Source organism: Staurois parvus, unplaced genomic scaffold, assembly GCF_062004578.1.
Source record: "Staurois parvus isolate SC_StPar_1 unplaced genomic scaffold, SC_StPar_1.0 ptg001065l, whole genome shotgun sequence".
Taxonomy (NCBI): Eukaryota; Metazoa; Chordata; class Amphibia; order Anura; family Ranidae; genus Staurois; species Staurois parvus.
In genome coordinates this window covers 1,917,791-1,937,772 of record NW_028318861.1, presented here as the reverse complement: position 1 = coordinate 1,937,772, position 19,982 = coordinate 1,917,791, and the positions used below count along the sequence as shown (strand labels likewise).

General features: G+C 41.3%; 1 protein-coding gene across 1 annotated transcript in view; it reads right to left on the bottom strand.

The window, feature by feature from the left end:
* Positions 1–9,713: 9,713 nt before the first annotated feature.
* Positions 9,714–19,982, bottom strand: part of THBS4 (thrombospondin 4) — an 83,501-nt gene continuing 73,232 nt past the window's right edge. Inside the window, exons 20-22 of the mRNA XM_089658376.1 lie at positions 16,561–16,733; positions 14,020–14,159; positions 9,714–9,930 (exon numbers count right to left, since the gene is read on the bottom strand). Coding sequence (XP_089514502.1) covers positions 9,878–9,930; positions 14,020–14,159; positions 16,561–16,733 — 366 coding nt within the window. The 3' untranslated portion in view covers positions 9,714–9,877. The remainder of the gene's footprint in view (positions 9,931–14,019; positions 14,160–16,560; positions 16,734–19,982) is intronic.

The window sequence follows — 19,982 nt, the reverse complement described above, 5'->3', positions numbered from 1 at the left end:
TACTAGATATTCCACCATCAACTGTTAGTGGTATTATAACAAAGTGGAAGCAACTGGGAACAACAGCAACTCAGCCATGAAATGATAGGCCACGTAAAATTACAGCGGGGTCAGTGCATGCTGAAGCACACAGTGCACAGAAGTCGCCAACTGTCTGCAGAGTCAATAGCTAAAGACATCCAAACTTTGTATGGCCTTCAGATTAGCACAGCAACAGTGTGTAGAGCAAAGCGTCGGATGCAGTGGTGTAAAGCACACCGTCATTGGACCTTAGAGCAGTGGAGATTTGTTCTCTGGAGTGACGAATCACGCTTCTCTGTCTTGCAATATGATGGTTTGGTGGTTGCCAGGAGAATGGTACTTGCCTGACTGCATTGTGCCAAGTGTAAAGTTTGATGGAGGGGGGATTACGGTGTCGGGTTGTTTTTCATGGGTTGAGTTTGGTCCCTTAGTTCCAGTGAAGGGAACTCTTAAGGCGTCAGCATACCAAGACATTTTGGACAATTTCATGCTCCCAACTTTGTGACAACAGTTTGGGGATGACCCCTTCCTGTTCCAACATGACTGCACACCAGTGCACAAAGTAAGGTCCATAAAGATATGGATAAGCAAGTGTGTGGTGGAAGAACTTGACTGGCCTGCACAGAGTCCTGGCCTCAACCCTATAGAACATCTTTGGGATGAATTAGAGCAGAGACTGCAAACCTCACAAATGTGCTTCTGGAAGAATGGTCAAACATTGCCATAGACACCCTCCTAAACCTTGTGGACAGCCTTCCCAGAAGAGTTGAAGTTGTTATAGCTGCCAAGGGTGAGCGAACTCAATATTGAACCCTATGGACTAAGACTGGGATGCCATTAAATTTTATGTGTGTGTAAAGACAGGCATCCCAATACTTTTGGCAATCTAGCATATATTAGGTGCTATAAGATTGAGTTGTATAATATTCACACTATCAGGAAGTTTGATGTATAATTATGTATTAATGTAGCGTAGTACCTTTTAGGTTAATATTCATTTTGTAGGTTGATTTGTGGGATCACATATGGTGCATTGCAGCAACACTAATATACACACAACTTTACTTGGTGTTTATATACAGGTTGCACAGAAAATGTATCGCTTTTTAAAAATGTAGTAATTATTATGCCTCTTGCAAAGCTGGGTACAGCCCACCTGGATAGCCGAAAAGAAATGATCCCTTTAAAGCAGTGGTTCTCAACCTTCCTAATGCCGTGACCCCTTAACTAGTAGCCGACCGCAGATATCCGAATGACGGCTGCACTGCGGCCGGCCAGTTCTGAGTGGACGTCATATGACGTCCCCCAGAACGCTCTCTCCTGCGCGCCCCAGGGGGCGCGCACTCAGCGATCTCCGTGATCGCTGTGTCCTACGGACACAGCTGATCACGTGATGTGGTAAAAGGCCAATCACAGCGGCCTTTTACCACGTGATCAGCGGTGTCCAACGACACGCTGATCAGAGGGAAATGCAAGTGCCGGTTCTCGGCTGCACTTTCCTCACGCTGTCAGATCGTGAGGAAAGTACTGCCGAGAACCGGCAGTTGTCAGAGCGAGGATCGGCACCGATCATCAGGGCACTGATGATCAGTGCCCTGATGATCGGTGCCCAGCAGTGCCACCCGCAAGTTCCGCCCAGCAGTGCACCCACTAACTCCGCCCACCTGTGCCCAGCAGATCACCCACCTGTGCCCAGCAGTGCATCCACCTGTGCCACTCTGCAGTGCCACCTACCTGTGCCCAGAAGTGCCACCTACCTGTGCCCACCAGTGCCACCCACCTGTGCCCACCAGTGCCACTCACCTGTGCCCACCAGTGCAGCCCAGCAGTGCTGCCAGTCAGTGCCACCAGTCAGTGCCCAGCGGTTGTGCCAGTCAGTGCCGCCAGTCAGTGCCCAGCAGTGATGCCAGTCAGTGCCGTCTATCAGTACCCATCATCAGTGTCACCTATCAGTGCTGCCTATCAGTGCTGCATATTAGTGCCGCCTATCCGTGCCACCTCATTAGTGCTGTCTATCAGTGCCGCCTATCCGTGCCACCTCATTAGTACTGCCTATCAGTGCCGCCTATCAGTGCCCATCAGTGCTGCCTCATCAACGCACATCAGTAAAGGAGAAAAATTACCTGTTTAAAAAATTTTATAATAGAAACAAAGAAACTTTTTTTTTTTCAAATTTTTTGCACCTTTTTTATTTATAGCGCAAAAAGTAAAGCGCCCAGTGGCGATTAAATACCACCAAAAGAAAGCTCTATTTGTGAGAAAAAAATGATCAAAATTTCATATGGGTACAATGTTGCATGACCGCGCAATTGTCAATCAAAGTGCTGCAGCGCTGAAAGCTGAAAATTGGCCTGGTAAATAAGGGGGTATAAGTGCCTGGTAGGCAAGTGGTTAATACAGTTCCTCATGTTGTGGTGACCCCCAACCATCAAATTATTTACCCAGTAATTATAATTCATGAGTGTCGTTTTACCTCCAGTACTGCTGCTTTCAACACAGTAGCTGCTTTCTACACAGTAGCTGCTCTTTACACATTGGAAATATGTGTTTTCTGATGGTCTTAGGGGACCCCTGTGAAAGGGTCGTTCGACCCCCAAAGGGGTCACGACCCACAGGTTGAGAACCACTGCTTTAAAGAGTAAATACATTGTTCAGAAAAAATTCCTCTGGGTGATCAATGAACAATCCAAAGATTTAAAAAAAACTTTTTGCAGATTCCTACCTGTTTCTGCTCTGGAATATCTCTTTGCTATACAATGTCCTGTGCACAGTGATTCTGAATTGGAGTTATTCAATTGTAATTCAGTTTAAGCAGCTGATGCACTTTGAGCATTCTAATGAGAACAGTTGCAATGTCTGCATCCCTTTGAAAGTTATTAACCCTTAGGAAGTAGCTCACCAAAATGAAATTTTTGTTGAAGAGTATGCCTAAAACCTGACTTAGTATCTTAGTTCTTCACCCAAGCAGGAAATGACATTTTTATTTCATTTTATAGAAAAAAATTATAGTCATGTAGTTTAAAATTAAATTAGCCAACACCCCCAGCCTGATCGCTTTACTGAATTAGTCGGGTCCGTAAATATTGGGACATCCACCCAATTCTAATATTTTTGGCTCTATAAACCACCACAATGGATTTGAAATTAAACGAACAAGATGTGCTTTAACTGCAGACTGTCAGCTTTAATTTGAGAGTATTTACATCCAAATCAGGTGAACGGTGTAGGAATTACAACAGTTTGCATATGTGCCTCCCACTTGTTAAGGGACCAAAAGTAATGGGACAGAATAATAATCATAAATCAAACTTTCACTTTTTAATACTTGGTTGCAAATCCCTTGCAGTCAATTACAGCCTGAAGTCTGGAACGCATAGACATCACCAGACGCTGGGTTTCATCCCTGGTGATGCTCTGCCAGGCCTCTACTGCAACTGTCTTCAGTTCCTGCTTGTTCTTGGGGCATTTTCCCTTCATTTTTGTCTTTACCAAGTGAAATGCATGCTCAATCGGATTCAGGTCAGGTGATTGACTTGGCCATTGCATAACATTCAATTTCTTTCCCTTAAAAAACTCTTTGGTTGCTTTTGCAGTATGCTTTGGGTCATTGTCCATCTGCACTGTGAAGCGGCGTCCAATGAGTTCTGAAGCATTTGGCTGAATATGAGCAGATAATATTGCCCGAAACACTTCAGAATTCATCCTGCTGCTTTTGTCAGCAGTCACATCATCAATAAATACAAGAGAACCAGTTCCATTGGCAGCCATACATGCCCACGCCATGACACTACCACCACCATGCTTCACTGATGAGGTGGTATGCTTAGGATAATGAGCAGTTACTTTCCTTCTCCATACTCTTCTCTTCCCATCACTCTGGTACAAGTTGATCTTGGTCTCATCTGTCCATAGGATGTTGTTCCAGAACTGTGAAGGCTTTTTAGATGTCGTTTGGCAAACCCTAATCTGGCCTTCCTGTTTTTGAGGCTCACCAATGGTTTACATCTTGTGGTGAACCCTCTGTATTCACTCTGGTGAAGTCTTCTCTTGATTGTTGACTTTGACACACATACACCCACCTCCTGGAGAGTGTTCTTGAACTGGCCAAAGTTGTGAAGGGTGTTTTCTTCACCAGGGAAAGAATTCTTCAGTCATCCACCACAGTTGGTTTCCGTGGTCTTCCGGGTCTTTTGGTGTTGCTGAGCTCACCGGTGCATTCCTTCTTTTTAGGAATGTTCCAAACAGTTGTTTTGGCCACGCCTAATGTTTTTGCTATCTCTCTGATGGGTTTGTTTTGTTTTTTTAGCCTAATGATGGCTTGCTTCACTGATAGCAACAGCTCTTTGGATCTCATCTTGAGAGTTGACAGCAACAGATTCCAAATGCAAATAGCACACTTGAAATGAACTCTGCTCATTGTAATTTGGATAATGAGGGAATAACACACACCTGGCCATGGAACAGCTGAGAAGCCAATTGTCCCATTACTTTTGGTCCCTTAACAAGTGGGAGGCACATATACAAACTGTTGTAATTCCTACACTTTTCACCCGATTTGGATGTAAATACCCTCAAATTAAAGCTGGCAGTCTGCAGTTAAAGCACATCTTGTTCGTTTCATTTCAAATCCATTGTGGTGGTGTATAGAGCCAAAAATGTTAGAATTGTGTCGATGTCCTAATATTTATGGACCTGACTGTATACTATAGAAATTGGCTCCTATCCTAACCACATTCCTAAAGGACCTCTACAACTGAATTGTTACTAAAGCTGCTTGTGCAGAGGAATTCTTGCAAGCTCATATCACTATAGTTTCCAAACCAGAAAAGATCCCCATGCTTCCACCCAAGCTCAGACCAATTTCAGTATTTAAGTGGGATTATAAAATATTTACCAAAATATTGAAACTCCTCTTGCAGGGGTGGCGTCACAATCTCACCAGATCCATGTAGATTCATATGTGGCTGACAAATGTCCAATAACATCCAGTGCATAATAAATAACACATGACCTGCAAAAACAAGTCTCCTGCTACTAGGCATATATATACTGTAGCTAAAGGCAGTAGGAACATTTTCCAGGTGACATTCCCTGGCTTTGAAATCTAAGGCATTTTCTAGGCTCTTTCTTCTTTGAAAACTATATACAGCTTACCAATACCAGAAGTTAAATACCTGTGACAATTTTCAGATCCTTTCTCAACATTACCAGGTACAAGACAGGGCTCCTTCTCCTGTTAATCTTTGCACTAGCAATAAAACAACTAGCTCAAGTGATCAGAATTAAACCCAATATATTGGATTACTCTTGCAAATCAGCAGTTTTCAAAATCATCCTTTTAATGTAGATGATGCCTTGCCTACACTTACAGGACAATTGATTAGTGTTCCAAACCTGTTGCAAACACTGCAAATAAATCAGAAGAAATAATGTGAAAAAAATAAGAAGTCATGATTACTGATATCCTCCGACCTAGCCAGGCTCTATTAAAATCCATGTTTTTCCTGGATCCAACAAAATTAGGTTGCCTAGGGTTAACCCTGAAAACTGGTTATAATACACTCTATGTCAACTACCCTAAATTATTTACCTCTTTTTGTTAAGTTGTTAGAAGAGTAGTCCTGAACCATAATGGTTTATGATTGGATTTTAAGTTTATAAATTACATTTGCATAGGGGTATCTAGGTGTTCTTATATATAGTGCTCAGCATAAATGAGTACATCCCTTTTTGAAAGTAAGATTTGAATCAATATCTCAATGAACACAAGAACAATATCCAAATTTTTTTTACAAAACTGAGTTTTATAGAACTCTTGTTTAGCTCATTACATAAAAGTAAGGTTAATAATATAACTTGGATTACAAAATCTTCAGTTTTACTCAAATTAGTTGATGCAAAAATGAATACACCCCACAATAAAAGCTAATACATCTAGTATTTTGTATGACCTCCATGGTTTGTAAGGACAGCACCAAGTCTTGTAGGCATGGAATGAACAAGTTGGCAACATATTGCAACATCTATCTTTTTTCATTCTTCTAGAACGACCTCTTTTAGAGCCTGGATGCTGGATGGAAAGTGATACTCAACTTGTCTCTTCAGAATTCCCCATAGGTGTTCGATTGGGTTCAGATCAGGAGACATACTTGGCCACTGAATCACTTTCACCCTGTTCTTCTTTAGAAATGCAGCAGATGTGTGAATTATCTGCCCTTACTCAAGATGGCCACAGCTAGAAATGCTAGGGGCTGTTTATCAAAGTGATTTCTTAGGGAAATAAAGCATGGAGAAATTGGTGCAAAGGTGTTTGCTTTGAATATTAAAAATGAATTAAATAGCATTTTTGGTTTGTGGTGCTTGGATACAGCGCAGTGCCACTTTAAATAGGGAGGAAAGCAGTTCTGCCAAGAACAAAGGCCTGAGTTCACAGACCACAAAGTCATCTGGCAAGAGAAGTAGTAGTGTGCCTGCTTAGATAAGTAACAACTGCATACAAATGCTGCAAAATTCAGATTGACCCTTGAAGTGGATAGGCTCAATGGAGTTTAGTGGTCGGTATGAAGATAGTCCTACAACTGATGCCAAGTCTGACGGTCCTTTAGTGGGGTAGCTCAATAGTGGTGTCCACCCAACATAGTAGTATCTTGAAGACTGTGCTGCCAGATTTTCCCAGTTTATATATTAACCCTTCTGGTGGGCAGAAAGCAGACTATTTTTGTGGTTAACACTGCACCACTTGCAGACAATTTTTTTCTGATATGTTACTACTATACCACTTTGCTCTTAAAAGTTCTGTAGCCCATATAGAATTTTCTTAACATTTTTGTAACCGGGATATCGGCACTCAACAATCAGGAAAACACACGGGAGACTCCAAGTTTAGCAGACAGCCAATCACTGAGATGTAGAGATTTTTCAATCTGGGCTATTTTATATGCTGCATAGACTAGGGATATTTATTTTACAAAATAAACTTTTCCTATAAATCCATGTTTAAGCAATAGTCTTTAGTGGTTTGTCTGTTCCACGGTACATGAAATAAAATGATAGGTTTACTATAACATGGCATTTCTTGTGACATGAATAGAAAGCTGTCATCAGCATGTGGTCTGTCCCACAAACTTCCAGCAACAGAATACGTACTGCACTCCTTTCCTCCAACCCATCTTCCAAGGAACAGTTGCTGGACAGAGCTGAGTTTATGGAAAGAATTTTCAGCAGCTCTGTCCCAGAGTGCAGATGTTGGCACATGTCTCAGTCAAGGATATAAAAAAAATAGTATATCTAAAGATCAATAGACCCAGTCAGTACCAAAAACAGCATGATTTAAAACCTGCAATCATGGAACTTTGGCCCCAAAGATGTATAAAAAGGTGCTTGTTAGATTGATGGCCTTACCATAAATGAACCTGCCTGCTGATCAGCATTCAGTTATACAGAAATAAACGAATGGCATTTCTAAAGTACAGTCCCAGCCAACATCTTTCTGCCTTGAATTAAGCAGGTAAGGATTAAAACCCCTTATTATTATACAGGATTTATATAATGCCAACAGTTTACGCAGCGCTTTACAACATAAGGGCAGACAGTATAATTACAATATAATTAGATTGTAAGCTCCAAGGAGCAGGGCCCTCCTATACCTCTTGTATTGAACTGTATTGTTGCTGTATTGTCTCCTGTTATATTGTAAAGTGATGAGCAAACTGTTGGCGCTATATAAATCCTATATAATAATAATAATACAGGAGGGATCAGAGGGTCCTGTTAGTTAGAGCTTACCCATTTTCAGTTTTTTTTTTTGCTGCCTTTGTCCCTGTTAGGAAGTTCACATTTGCTATTTGTTTGGGAACCATCAGTACAGGAAATGAAGAGAAATCCTTTGGTTGTTGCGGGAACGAGAGAAGAGCAGATACAGTATCTTCCAATTGGGACATTGTATTGTGCTGACAGATGTCAAAAGTGGATTTTCTTCTCACTTTATAGTAGAACTTTACCCGTAATAGTTTGATAACAATTAATGTTCTTTAACAAAAGAACATATATTCCACATTAATAATTATGTTACCCAAATGAATGTGTGCTGTAAATTATGTCCAGCGCTGCTCCTGTTTCTTCTTGTTGGAGGACACCATTTTGTAGAAGCCCAGAGCAGTTACCTACTTATTGGAAACTCTCCCCACTCTCCTTGGTATATAGAAAAACTATAGGTCACTTTCTTCAATTAAAATATGTACATTTCCCACCTTGATTGTATGTCTTTACTTAGCTAGAGAAGAAGGCTGACAGAAGCTTTACAGTGCTGAAGTTCACAAATCTGCCGATAAAGGAGATAGAGAATATCAGGGAGATAAAAAAAGACACTATCCTTGTAAGTGTAAAGCTAGCCATAGATTGTTCGAATCTTGAATGGTTCAGCAGGGAATGCCCAAGTTGATCGATCAATCAACTTGGATACCACCAGCCTTCTGGATTTTACATTCAATTATTGCTAATGGCTATTATAGTCAGTAATCACTGTGTACTCCCATTGGGTTAGCTCCCCCGGCCAGGAGAACACAATGGCTCTGCAGGAGGGATTCCCCCACCAACACTGACTGTGTTGATAGGGAAATCAAGCGACCCAAGCTGCTCTCTAGCTCCCTTGTCTCCTCCCATGCTCGTCTCCAGGACTTCTCCAGAGCTTCCCCCATCCTCTGGAACTCTCTACCTCAATTTACCAGACTATCGCCTACTCTGCTCACTGTTAGGCGATCTCTGAAAACCTATCTCTTCAGGGAAGCCTATCCTGCCCTCAGCTAATAATGTAATCTTCTACCCTTCCAACCAGTCCATCCCCCACAGTTACTACCTTTTGTACCACTAGCCCCTCCCTCCTAGATTGTAAGCTCCAAGGAGCAGGGCCCTCCTATCCCTCTTGTATTGAACTGTATTGTTGCTGTATTGTCTCCCGTTATATTGTAAATCACTGAGAAAACTGTTGGTTCTATATAAATCCTGTATAATAATAATGGTTGCCGGAAAGAAAATTGCTCCATCTATGGCCGGCTTAAATCGTTTGTCTCCCAGGCAGCAGAGTTTGTCCTGTCACCTCTCCTGTTTTTCTTTCCTCCCTCCCAAATCTGTGTTCCCTCCGCACAGTCTGTGTCATTCCCATTTCTTTCTTCCCTCTACAGTAAATCTTAAAGCTGGTAGCTGAGTGGCTTCTAGAGCATGTGCAGAGCAGGGGGAGACGGGTCAGCCTGAAGTGATATATCACGAAGCAACTTTCTTGACTAGAGTTACACTTTAAAGACATTTTCAATCACTTTCTGATGTGTTATTGGTTGTCTAGGAACATTCCTCCATTGGATACAGAGAAAACAATGAAAAACAGGCACAAGTTCCAACTTTTTACCGAAAGATTAGATGTTCTACTTTTAAAAAAACCCATGAAGATGAGACCAATCGTGTGGTGTAAATAAGAAGGCCTATAGAGTGGCTTGGAAGGCAGGAAGAGGTAGAACAAGCTCAAATTGGAGATTTGCATATAGATTCGGCAGCCTATAACTATGGATTTATTGATCACCTTGACATGACAAATATATCAGATAGGCTTCCCAAAATAATTCTACTTTAACTTATAAACACAACCAAATCCACCTATGAATAGTCAAAGATGGGTATTCAGAGATTACAACAGTATTCAATAACTTTAAAAGTTTCTTTAATTGTATCTTATTTCACATACATTCATGTACAGTAGGTATAAAAAAAAAACTTTGTTACATCAAATTCTGTGTTCTTATTAACAAATAAAACCGAGATTACATCAAAACAAAAAAATAAACGCCCTCTTTGGTTCTAAATTACTTTAAGATGTAAACTGCTGAGCCTGAAAAGCTTGAAAGTCCTCTGGGATGGTGTCTGGAAATGAAGAAGAGAAACAGATTATTTGTAAACCACAATAATGTTCATCTCATGCAATGTGAAACTGCATGAAAAGGAAGAAAATTATGAAATTTGTCAAAGAAATTGTTAAAATTTGAAAATACTAATTATAATGGTTTCGGGTCAAGCTGATGTTTGTTACACTGATGGTATATCTTTTCTCTTGGTATGTATTTATAAAATCTTTGTTTTACAAAAATAATTTTAATTTGGTGTGCTCCCATGATAGCAATGACAGTGGTGTCACAGTGCATTGTGGAAGTTCTACAGAGAGAGACAAGCAGAAGCTGTTTGCCTTCAGATCATCGATGTATCAAATAAATAAAAGCATTTGTGACCTCCCACACAGCACCTACAGAAACGGAGAGACCATGCAAAGCTAGGAATAGCCAGTATGTGACGCTTGTAGCGTTCTCACTGTCTGTATCTCTGTATTTGGTACTGGAATGCCATGTGTGTTGTGGGGAATAATGAGATGTTTTCCCTGGGCCCAGAGTGTCTTAAAATGGCCACATGTAGCAGGGACCATAAGCTGTAGGTAAGTCAGGTAAAAACAGATCCTTAGACTGTAAGCTCCAGTAAGGCAGTCTGATTGTACAATCTCCAACAAGTATGTAGTGCAAGGGCCTGCTTGATTGGATACAGATTTATTAGATAGTTTAGGTAGGTTCTCATACTAGATAATTCTGGTAAATCTAAAGCTGCTTGTACAAAAATAGCATAGATAGTTTGTATATGTGTAAGGTGAGCCTTATGCTAGCCGTACATCGATCAAAATTCATCCGGACCAGCAGGGACCATCCAAGATTCGATCAGTGTGTAAGCTGCCTTGCTCAACAGAAGTTTATTGTCAATGGTTTAATCAGTTTCTGTCAGAGGGACATATTGGGAAATTTTCTATCAATCAGCATGTGGGACCAATCAGATGTAGCTGCTGATCAGTGTATTCGGACAATGGTGGGTGCCACTGTCAGAATACAATGTCTTGGCAGGAGGAATTGATACATTCATTTTGTTTGTGTGGATGAAGAAATCTGCAAATGTTTTCATTTTTCATTCAGCCACTGTCTGACATTATACAGCTTCAGCGAGCTCCAGTAAGGTAGGAGCAGATCCTAAGACTGTAGGCTTCAGTAAGGCAGGGACAGATCCTTAAATTGGAACTTTACCTATAACAGCTTGATAATGAATAATGTTCTTTAGCAAGAAACATACTGTACATTCCATATTAAAATGGTAGTAAACTGCAGACAAAAAAAAAGTCCCCTGCAAGGTAATGTCATAATGTGTTATTGTGCATCGCATACTAGCACATTATGTAAAGCTCACCTTAAAATGAAGCCCTCCAGCGGCGTGCTGTCACTACTGTAGTGGCTTCCATCTTCACCCGTCTTCCTTCCGGGTTTGCAAGCTCCGGCATTCTGACAGGCCAGGCTGCGATGATGTTACTCCCGTGCATTGGCGCAGGAGTCCCGGGCCACGGCACTCAGCTCTGAAGGAACGGCATGGGTATGCCTTTCCTTCAGAGCACATGAGCCAGATTAAATGAGGACAGATTATCTCCTAAACGGCGCACATTTAGGAGATATTTATTTTACCTACATGTTAGCTTTATTATAAACGTACCTGTAGGTAAAATTATTAAAGCAGTTGTTTTTTAATTATGCCACGAAAACTAGTGTGCATTGTAAATTGCCTCCAGCATTGTTCCTGTTTCTGAGTCCTGAGCAGCATTAAATCTTTAGGTTGTCAACAGATCGGCCTGTACAAATTCGGCACAGTGTCTAAAAATAGATTATAACTGAGCATGTGCAGAGTAAGGTGAGACAGTGTATTACTGGATTTTAAACAGTAGAGACACTTAATTTTAATGTTTTAAAACATTACATATACCTGCAAAATGGGCCTGCCTGAAGTGATCTAGCAGGACTTAATTTTTTGATTAAAGTTCCACTTTAAGCCTGGTACACTCTAAGTTGTTTTTTTTTGTTCAACATCTGTTGAGAGATCGCTGTACTAACACAAGTGATGTTAGTGGAGTGATCTCCCCCACTGTGCTATTGTGTTCTGACAGAGGTGCCATCCCCCCGCCAGAACACACTGATCAGCACTCACAACCATTGGCTGCGAGCACTGATCAGATGCCAACCAGTTGCCGATTCTCCAACATGCTTGTTCGACATAAGCCAGTTGTAAGATCGGCTTCTGGCCGACAGGCAGCTGTGCACACGGGTCGAAGGTCATCAGGCTTCTACTGTGCTGGCTGATTTTGGTCAATATTCAAGCTGTGTATCTGGCCTTAGACTGTAGGTTTCAGTAAGGCAGGAACAGATCCTTCAGCTGTAAGCTCCAGCAAAGTAGGAACAAATGTGAATGGTCGTCGTATAACTATAGTTACATAAAAATAAATACATTTGGCCAGATCTGCATGTTGCCAAACCTGATGAAGTTTAAGGGGCTACAAGTGTAAAATACAGGGTGGCCCAGGCAGCAGGGGGAAGGGGATCCTGTAGGGAAGGGTGTGATCAGTGCGGCGGGGGAATGCATTTACTGGAACTGTTCTCATGTAGTTCACCCTGCACCAGCTGAAAGCTGGATTTCTCTTCTACTCCCTTCTGCCTGCTTTCAGCTGCTGCAGGGGGAAACTACAGGGGATCAGTTCCAGTAAATGAACTCCCCCTGCTGCACTGTTCACCGCCTTCTGTGCAGGATCCCTCTCCCTCTATTTTCTGGGCTTCCCTGTGTGCCATTTCCCCATCTCCCATAATGCTACCAATTATTCACGGTGCTCATTCATTCACAAACTAAAACAGTTATGAACAGGGAGACTCTTTACCAGGCTCTTCCTGTGGATTCATTCTGTGCAGCTGAGGCTGCAGAGATGGAACTTGAGGACTGTGTCCTCAATCATTTTCTCTGTCTCAAAAGTGAGACATCAAGGATTGGTTTAGACCCCTGATATTTCACCAATCCCCGCCCCAACAGTATTGTGAAAACTTTTCTTAAAAAAATAAGTAAAAAAAAATATAATAAATAATTTAAAAATGTATAAAAAAAACAAAAATAAAAAGTTTATATTAAAAAATATATTAAAGAAAGGGTTCATTCACATGGGTTCTCTGGCCCATACAGTTTGAATGGGAGGTTTATTTGTGCAGTTGGAGCCATTCCTCTATGGGGATGCAGCAGCTGTAGGAACACAGTCTAAGGTCCTAATCTGACAGGTGTACAGGTGCAAGTGAGTGGCCCCAAATGCACACTGTCTTTGTTCTAGGCTGTACACCTCCACCCACACCTGTCAAATTAGGACCGCTGACTGTGTTTGAACAGCTGCTGCATCCACATAGAGCAGTGGTTCTCAACCTGTGGGTCGAATGACCCTTTCACAGGGGTCGCCTAAGACCATCGGAAAACACATATTTCTGATGTGTAAAGAGCAGCTACTGTGTAGAAAGCAGCTACTCTGTTAAAAGCAGCTACTGTGCTGAAAGCAGCAGTATTGGAGGTAAAACGACACTTCATGAATTATAGCTACTGGGTAAATAATGTTATGGTTGGGGGTCACCACAACATGAGGGACTGTATTAAAGGGTCGCAGCATTAGGAAGCTTGAGAACCACTGACATAGAGTAACATAGGTTGCCTGCACATAGCTATAGCCACATAAAAAAATGAAGATTCACACTGTACAGGCCACAGCACCCATGTGAATGAGACCCAAGACCTCATTCACACACACAGCTTTATTTAGTATCTCAGTACAGTTTTATCTTTTAGATGTAGCAGGAATTTTGTAAGTTATGTTATGTTGGTGTCTGCTAATATTGATTGTAGTGTATCTTCAGCCAAAATATAATTTTGATATTTTTGGGATGGGGAAGGGGGTGCACTGTCAGGTAGGCTGTATGGAGCCCCGTGACTTATAACAGCAGCCCTGCCTAGCAGGAGCTAGATTCCAAACGTATATGTGTGAAATGTAATTCCTGTGTCATACACAAATATTGGCTATAACATGGCTTCTTTTAGGATCACTGTCCTGTTATTTTGAGACTATGGATAAGTTACCATTACAGCGGTACTTCAAGTTGGACCAGATAATGTTTTCCTGTGAGAAGCAGAACACGCCAAGTCTTCCTCCACGCATTGTGGTGTCCACAGTCACCCCTGAATCAGCGACCAACTCACTGCCTTCAAAGAACCTTGCCCTGGAAGTAGCAGAATACAAGTCAATGTGCAGCAGCAGAAATAGATAATTAGTATAAAGATTCCTGGTAACAACTTGCTGTCTCTGTAATGTGTAAGCAAAGAGGTGCAGTGGAGGTTTTTAAATTGAGATTCTTCTGTAAATGAACTGCCACCCTCACTCTATCAGATACAGCGTATACAAAAAACTATACATCATAGGGCCCATTCGCACTTTGCACTCTGTTAATGTTTATGTTCATTTAATGCATTATTGTGTTTTAGGGTGCATTGTGCTTTTGAATAGTTGACAACACATCCTAATGCAAAAAAAAATGTAATCAACACTTTTGTTCAAAAGCAATGCACCTTATTGCACAGCATTCTGCCCTGAGGAAGTCACGTGACCAACATGACATAACGCGTAGGCACGCAGTGATGCACTTCAGGGTTTGGACACCATCTTTGTACACCCATGCAACTACACTCATTGCAAGAGGTTTTCCTATCTATGCTTTAAACAAGAAGGAGGATAATATGAGTGTTCATTTTGGGGGTCCTGTTTGATATATACATGTGATATTAAACGGTATTACACTATTGGAGCTTCTGCTTATATTTTATTACGAGTATACTGGCCATACTATACGGTATTACGGGGAAGGATGTCTGCCACTATATATACCTGTCTGAAAGAGGGAAACCACCAAGGAGAAAGTGACGTGGCTATGGAGGAGTTTCATACATGAAGGATCCAGAAATAGTGATCCTAAAAGCGTTGTGACCCAGTGTGGGTTAAGGCAAGGAGGTGAGCGCGCATTTTTACCACCAGTGGATGCCCTCTTGTCATCTTGCACATATATCACCCAATTCCATGGGAGTCTATTTTGATTGAATTTATGGTGGTTTACACCTATTTTGGACATTTATTGTGTGTTTACACGTGTTTGTAACAAATGCGATTTTTCATTATACTTTACATGTATTTGTAAGGCATGTGAGTCATTATATGCACTTTATGCATGCTGGTATATCAGTTTGATTCACTTAGAATTGTTTGAGCAGTATAGGGGATTTTTGTGAGTGTTTATGCGTTTATGCATTTGTTTGACACTTCATTCATTTTTTCACTATTTGTTTAGCACACAGCACTTATTGAAGTCCTATTTTGGACTAATTGGATGGTTCACAATCACTTGTATATCTAATTAAGATATATTGGACACTATAGTTCAGATTGGGGATTTTTTCACCTCAAGTTTAGTGCATTTTAGTGCACACACTTCCTTAGAGTGATATTTGTTGGATCATTTTTTCATGCACATTTATTTGTTATTTATTTCTTCACATATTGTTGATTGCGTACCAATCACATTCACTTTGTTATTAGCACTTAGGGGTTATATCACAGTAATAGTTTGTCAATTATGTATTTTTGATTATTTAGGTTTATATATGACATTGTATACTGTATATGAGATTTTCATTTTTCACATTTATGATATAACACATGTACTTGTAGTAGCAGCACATCATTACTTTCTTTAAATTAATTACATCAACTGTCTGCATCAGACTGGCTCATGCACTTTTAGAGACATGGGAGGTGCACAGCCCACCCTAGCACCCCCCCCCCCTCTAGATCCATCCCCGCATGGGAGGCTCCCTGGGTTGGTTGCTTGGATCTTCCTGGAAGGAACAGTGAAACCTGATTTTGTTTTTGAGGCCAGGATACAGAGTACCATGTAGGTGGTGAGTCAGAACCCCGTAGCTTCCCCTTAGGGGGGAAGCCTTGGGACGTCTACAGATAGGGCTGTTTGCATCCCCCTACTGAGGGATTTGGAGATATAAGGACACCTTTCTTTTGTTGGGTAATGGGTCTTTATATATTCCTCTCTCCATGTTGTTATTACTTGCTGTTAAATGGTTGCTACTGTTGAAGCAATGTGCTGCTGCCCCCCTATGGGAGGTTGAACTATATATTTGAACCATGGAAAAACATTTAGAAAAGACTTTCCTTGTGTGGTCTGCTTTCTGATTCTACCACAAGGGAACTCTCCTGGAAATGACCCTGTGCATTGTGGTCAATGCAAGGCAAAAGGTCCTGGGGGGTCCTGGCTTCACCGGGCCTGGTCACTCTCAGGGTGCCCCCCTAACAGGTGAAATGCTGGGAACTCTGGGGAGCCCTATGCTAAAGGACTCCAGTGGGCCACATGTGTCATGCAAGCTGGATAGCAACGGAGTAAACAGTAGATGCATTCCCTGCTTTGCAATGCGGGTATGTGGCACTTTCTTCACGGAACAGTTACTTTCATCAGAGTTCAATCACACAAGTTTTTGTGGATGGATGACACTGTCATCACAACTTACAGAAAAAATTTAGTGTAGCCTACAGTAAAGTATTTATTTATTATGTAGACTGACCTAATATATCCAACTTGAGGTCTGTGCTGTAGGAACCATCGATAGGAGACCTTGTCCTTCCATCCAACATTTCTAGGGTCTTTCCACAGGAGCCGTACTTGGTCATTGGTGTCTCCTGTGTGCCACAAAGAATTGCGTAGATGCTCCCCAGGTCCTGTCTTTGACTTGACGGCCTGAATTAGAAGACATGAAAGATCTGTGAACGGACAAAGTAAGCTGACAAATAAATGCATTCTTTTTCACTTTGCCAGTTCATTCCTTGTCAGTAGATGCACATAGAGCACACTTGGCTGACCCTACTGTGAGTTCTAATGCTGACTGGCCCTTATCTAAGTTCTAATGTACTAATTCTAATACAAAGCTAAATTGAGGCACTTGTATGTCAAAAGTGTGCAAGGGATATTGAGCCACAGATCACTGTGTTATTAACTGTCAGCCATCTTTCTACAGGAACCTGCAATCTGATTGGTTGTTAAAGGTTACTGCTCTTGGCACTGTAACTTTCTCTAGTCTTGCATCTCCTGATTCACTTTGCCATTACTCCTTACAGATCCCATCAGAGATGTTGTATGGAGAGAAGGCTGTGTATTCCCTTGTATACAAACATAAAGCTGAGCGTCAGATGTTAGCAACAAATCACATCACACATACTGGAGATGCAGTTTGGCTGTGAAATGTTATGGCTGGGCTCTGGGGAGATGTCATACTGGACACGAGCCCGGCTGCTCCTGACAGAAGGTGATCTCACTGCTGTATGAGTCAGAGAGACTTTCCAGGAGTGAGAGTCATGGCTCAGGAATGATATTCTCCCTGCACACACCTTCAGCCATCAGTGTATGGACGCTGGCCAGACACTGACTTCACTCAGTCATTGGAGTCATTGCCAGAGAAATATACAAGACATAATGAAATAAAGATGACAGGGGTCTCCATTACTGAATACATAGATACATAGTCAATGGGCCTCTATAGGATTGCCTTAATTTAACCTGGACTGGAAAATGAAAGTTGAAACCTGATTGGTTGCTACATGGAACACAACCTGATTATGTTACATTTGGCTTGGGTCACTATCTTTAATGATAAACTAATGGTATAGAAAAACTAAGGGTGTATTTTAAAGTGTTACTAAACCCAGGACCCTGCATTCACTATATCTGGCCTCCCACAGTACACACAACATGAAAATGCATTTTTTTTTTGGTAAATAAATGCTAAATACCTTTTTTCATTAGCAGTATACAGTATAGCAGTCTTGTGACTTCTATCACTGTCCAGCTGAGCACTGGTTAATCTTGTGGGAGGAATTTTCATTATGCTCTGACTGTCCTATGAGGCTGCATAACCCCTGACCTTTGTCTGGACAGTGCTGATTGGCCCTGTGATGATCTCATGCACCCTCCCAAAGAGAAAAAAACTCTCTAGCAACACACACTAAACTGAACATGTGCAGAATGCCTCCTAGAGCTCTGTACTATCATCAGATGGACTGGGGACAGTAGAAGAAGAGGAGGATCAGAGAAGACAGGATCAAACAGCCTTTTTACACAATGCAGAGGATTAACCCCTTAGGTTCCACAGTGAGTATAACAAGCATGCTTTACTGCATATACAGACTGATTTTACTGTTGTGGGTTTAGTAACACATTAAAGTTCAGAGCTAATAAACCAGTGAAATTGCATATACATTTGTTCTGTGTGAATAGGGGTTATGCTGTTACACAGTTAATATTTATGTTAATGTACATGAGAATTCATATAGTTTATTCTTTGTACCATTTCCTATGGACATTTCTATAGTTAGTTATGCTGCCATCCAGTGGCCTTATTTGGTAATGCATTTGTTTTATATTACCTCCCTGAGATCTATGACACAATTCCTTTGTATATGAAGCTCCTCCCTTCTTCTTGAGTACAGCACTTCCTGTGTCATGGAGGCAGCTAACAGTCCACATGTAACAGGGACACATGTATTCTGCATAGTACGCTACAGAAAGTATCATCTTTTGACCGCATAATACTGGAAACCATTCATTCTGCTGTATCCTGTTGTCACATGTACAGAATAAAGCAACTTCTGGATGAACACAGTATTGGTGAGTTCAGCTATCTGATAAGGATTGTCCACAGTGATTATATCTGCTTATACAGGCTAGGCAGAGAGGTCTCACAAGGGATAAATCGCTATCACAACAATCTGAGTCAGAATAGGGATACAATCTAATCTAAGTAGGGTATATTCTCTAAAGGTATTCATAAAGAATAGTGATTCATAAAGATACAGCATTATAACCACTAGATGGAGTGGACGATTATAGTAAAGAAGTATGTATTTTCATTGAGCCTCAGCTCCATCTACTGGAAATAATCCAGTATTTTCCTGATTCACATTATTCTGTATAACTAACATCAACTTGAGAGAAAATAGTCTAACAATTTTTGCCCAATTCTCACAGAAAAAATTTACATGAAGTTTCACATAATCTTTCTGAAAATGTTTTAATGTATTACCATTGTAAGTTAACTAATTATTATTCCTTGTATGATAGTAACTTAGCTAATTAAAATGCATTTGAATGGGCTGTCTCACCCACCAAAACACACCAAAAAAAGCTGAATGAAGCATATTTAGCATTGCCGTGCATGGCAATACACCACCATTGAGAAGGTTCATTGTGTTGCCATTAAGAATGAATGACACTACATCACACCAATGCACAGGTCGTCCTACCAGCTGCCATTCCATTGGCCAATTAAAGTGACCAGTAAGGACAATCTCATTAGATGGAGGATAGCAAGTGGTGGAGCTTAAAGGACAACTGTACGCTTAGTGGGGTTCTCTGTTGATTAATCCCTGCACCCCTTAAATACAGTCAGCCTGGTAAAGTACTCACCTTCTTTCCCATTCCAGCAGGGCTGCACAGCGTTTGCAATGAAAATATTATATCCAGGTCTCTTTACTGCTCTGCATGCACACTGTAGTCCCATTAATTCCTCCTTATGGCAGCCTCCCGCCTTCAAGCAGAGCATGGCTCATCCATGGGACTGAATAGGGCATGCAGGAATGGTAGGAATAGGACCTGGCATGGCTGGTTTCGCCATCCTCATGGTAAGTCATTTAGCTAGCAGGCTTTACTTGGCGGTTAATGAAAGGACAGATGTGCAAGGTACAAAGTACCTGCTGGTAGGAGCCCTTCCAGTTTCTATTTCACTGTCTAATGAGACTGCCTCTCTAGTCAGTAAGGGCATTCTCATTGGAACGAAGGAGGGGTATTGGTGCAGCATAGCCTTAAATTCAGATGCAAGTAAGAAAATGAAAGAAAAGTGAGGCACCAAACACATTTTCAGCCAAATGAACTTAACAGCGGCATCTTAGGGTGTCTACTCGTAGAGAGGACCAGCTCAAGTCTTTTGAACTCTGT